The sequence below is a fragment of the Calidris pugnax genome, unplaced genomic scaffold, assembly GCF_001431845.1.
Source record: "Calidris pugnax isolate Ruff unplaced genomic scaffold, ASM143184v1 scaffold335, whole genome shotgun sequence".
NCBI lineage: Eukaryota > Metazoa > Chordata > Aves > Charadriiformes > Scolopacidae > Calidris > Calidris pugnax.
The window spans coordinates 98,693-99,840 of NW_015091148.1; the positions used below are offsets into that span (position 1 = coordinate 98,693).

The following is a 1,148-nucleotide window of genomic DNA, read 5'->3' on the forward strand; positions in this document are numbered from 1 at the left end:
GGCTCAGGGGGACGGTGGGGCTTTGGAGGGGGGAACAAAGCTTCTCTGGGATGAGATTGGGGTACCCGAGGGTGGCAGGGGTGATGTGCATGCGGCTGAGGCTGTCCCCGTCCCCATGCAGATGGTGACGTCCCCAAGGTCATGGCGCGTGCTGGTGGCCGTGGCCCTCTGTGCCCTCCTGTGCCTGGGGACGCTGGCGGCCGCCTACCCCCCCAAGCCTGAGAGCCCCGGGGACGACGCCTCCCCCGAGGAGATGGCCAAGTACTTCTCGGCCCTGCGCCACTACATCAACCTGGTGACACGGCAGAGGTGAGTGTGGAAAGGCACGCGTGAGCCCAGTGACAGGTGTGCAAGCCCCTTTGCATGCTCATGCCCACACAACCCACCCCCCACCCTTCCCCCTGTGCCCTGTTGCACACAGCTGGCGGGTCCTGTTTGCACGCCTGCTCCCGTTTCCACGCTCATGTATGCCCCTTTGCATGTGTACCCACGTGCTCTGTATCCTGCAGGTACGGCAAGCGTGCCAGCCCTGAAACCCTGGTGTCAGAGCTGCTCCTCGGGGCCAGCAGTGACAGGTCACGGTGAGTGTCCCCATCCCTGTCCCCATCCCCATCTGTCCCTGAGGGCAGGGAAAGGGGCTGCACCCTCTCCTGCACCCTACTTGGGGGTGTCCTAGGGGCAGTTTGGGGTCCCAAAGGGTGTTGGGAGGGTCTAGTCCCCCTTTTTCTCACGCCAGCTCTTCCCCGCAGGTACGACGATGACTCCGCATGGTGACCAGCACCACCCCAACCCCCCCGTCCCCCGAATCCTCCCCGTCCCTCTGTGTCTCCCTAAGGGACCCGGGGCTCAGCCGCAGGGTGGTCCCCAGCACCCGGGGCCAGAGCAGGCCCCCCCCCACCAGGAGGGCTGGGGAACCCCCAGAACCCGGCCCGGGGGTGTCCCACCGGGGGGGGCCCTGACCCCATCCCCTCCCCACCGCTGTCGGGGGGGTCCCACGTGGGGGCCCTGCACGCCCCCGCCAGTGGCAATAAAGAGCACGATCGTGGGCACCCGTCTGGGCTGTGTGTGCCGGGCCGGGGGGACAGGGGACAGAGGGGTGTTGGGGAGGATGGAGGAGAGATGGAGGGGTGCAGGGGGGGATGACAGAG

The 1,148-nt window shown here is 67.3% G+C and overlaps 1 protein-coding gene across 2 annotated transcripts in view; it reads left to right on the top strand.

Annotated features, from left to right (window-relative positions):
* LOC106897952 (peptide YY-like) overlaps positions 1–1,008 on the top strand; it is a 1,567-nt gene extending 559 nt beyond the window's left edge. Inside the window, exons 2-4 of one of the 2 annotated variants that reach the window (XM_014958957.1) lie at positions 122–309; positions 510–581; positions 750–1,008. In XM_014958957.1, the coding sequence (XP_014814443.1) occupies positions 122–309; positions 510–581; positions 750–774 (285 nt within the window). In that variant the 3' untranslated portion in view covers positions 775–1,008. Of the gene's footprint in view, positions 1–41; positions 310–509; positions 582–749 lie in introns of those variants that run through there. The other variant, XM_014958955.1, reaches the window with a different exon arrangement.
* The last annotated feature ends 140 nt before the right edge of the window (positions 1,009–1,148 follow it).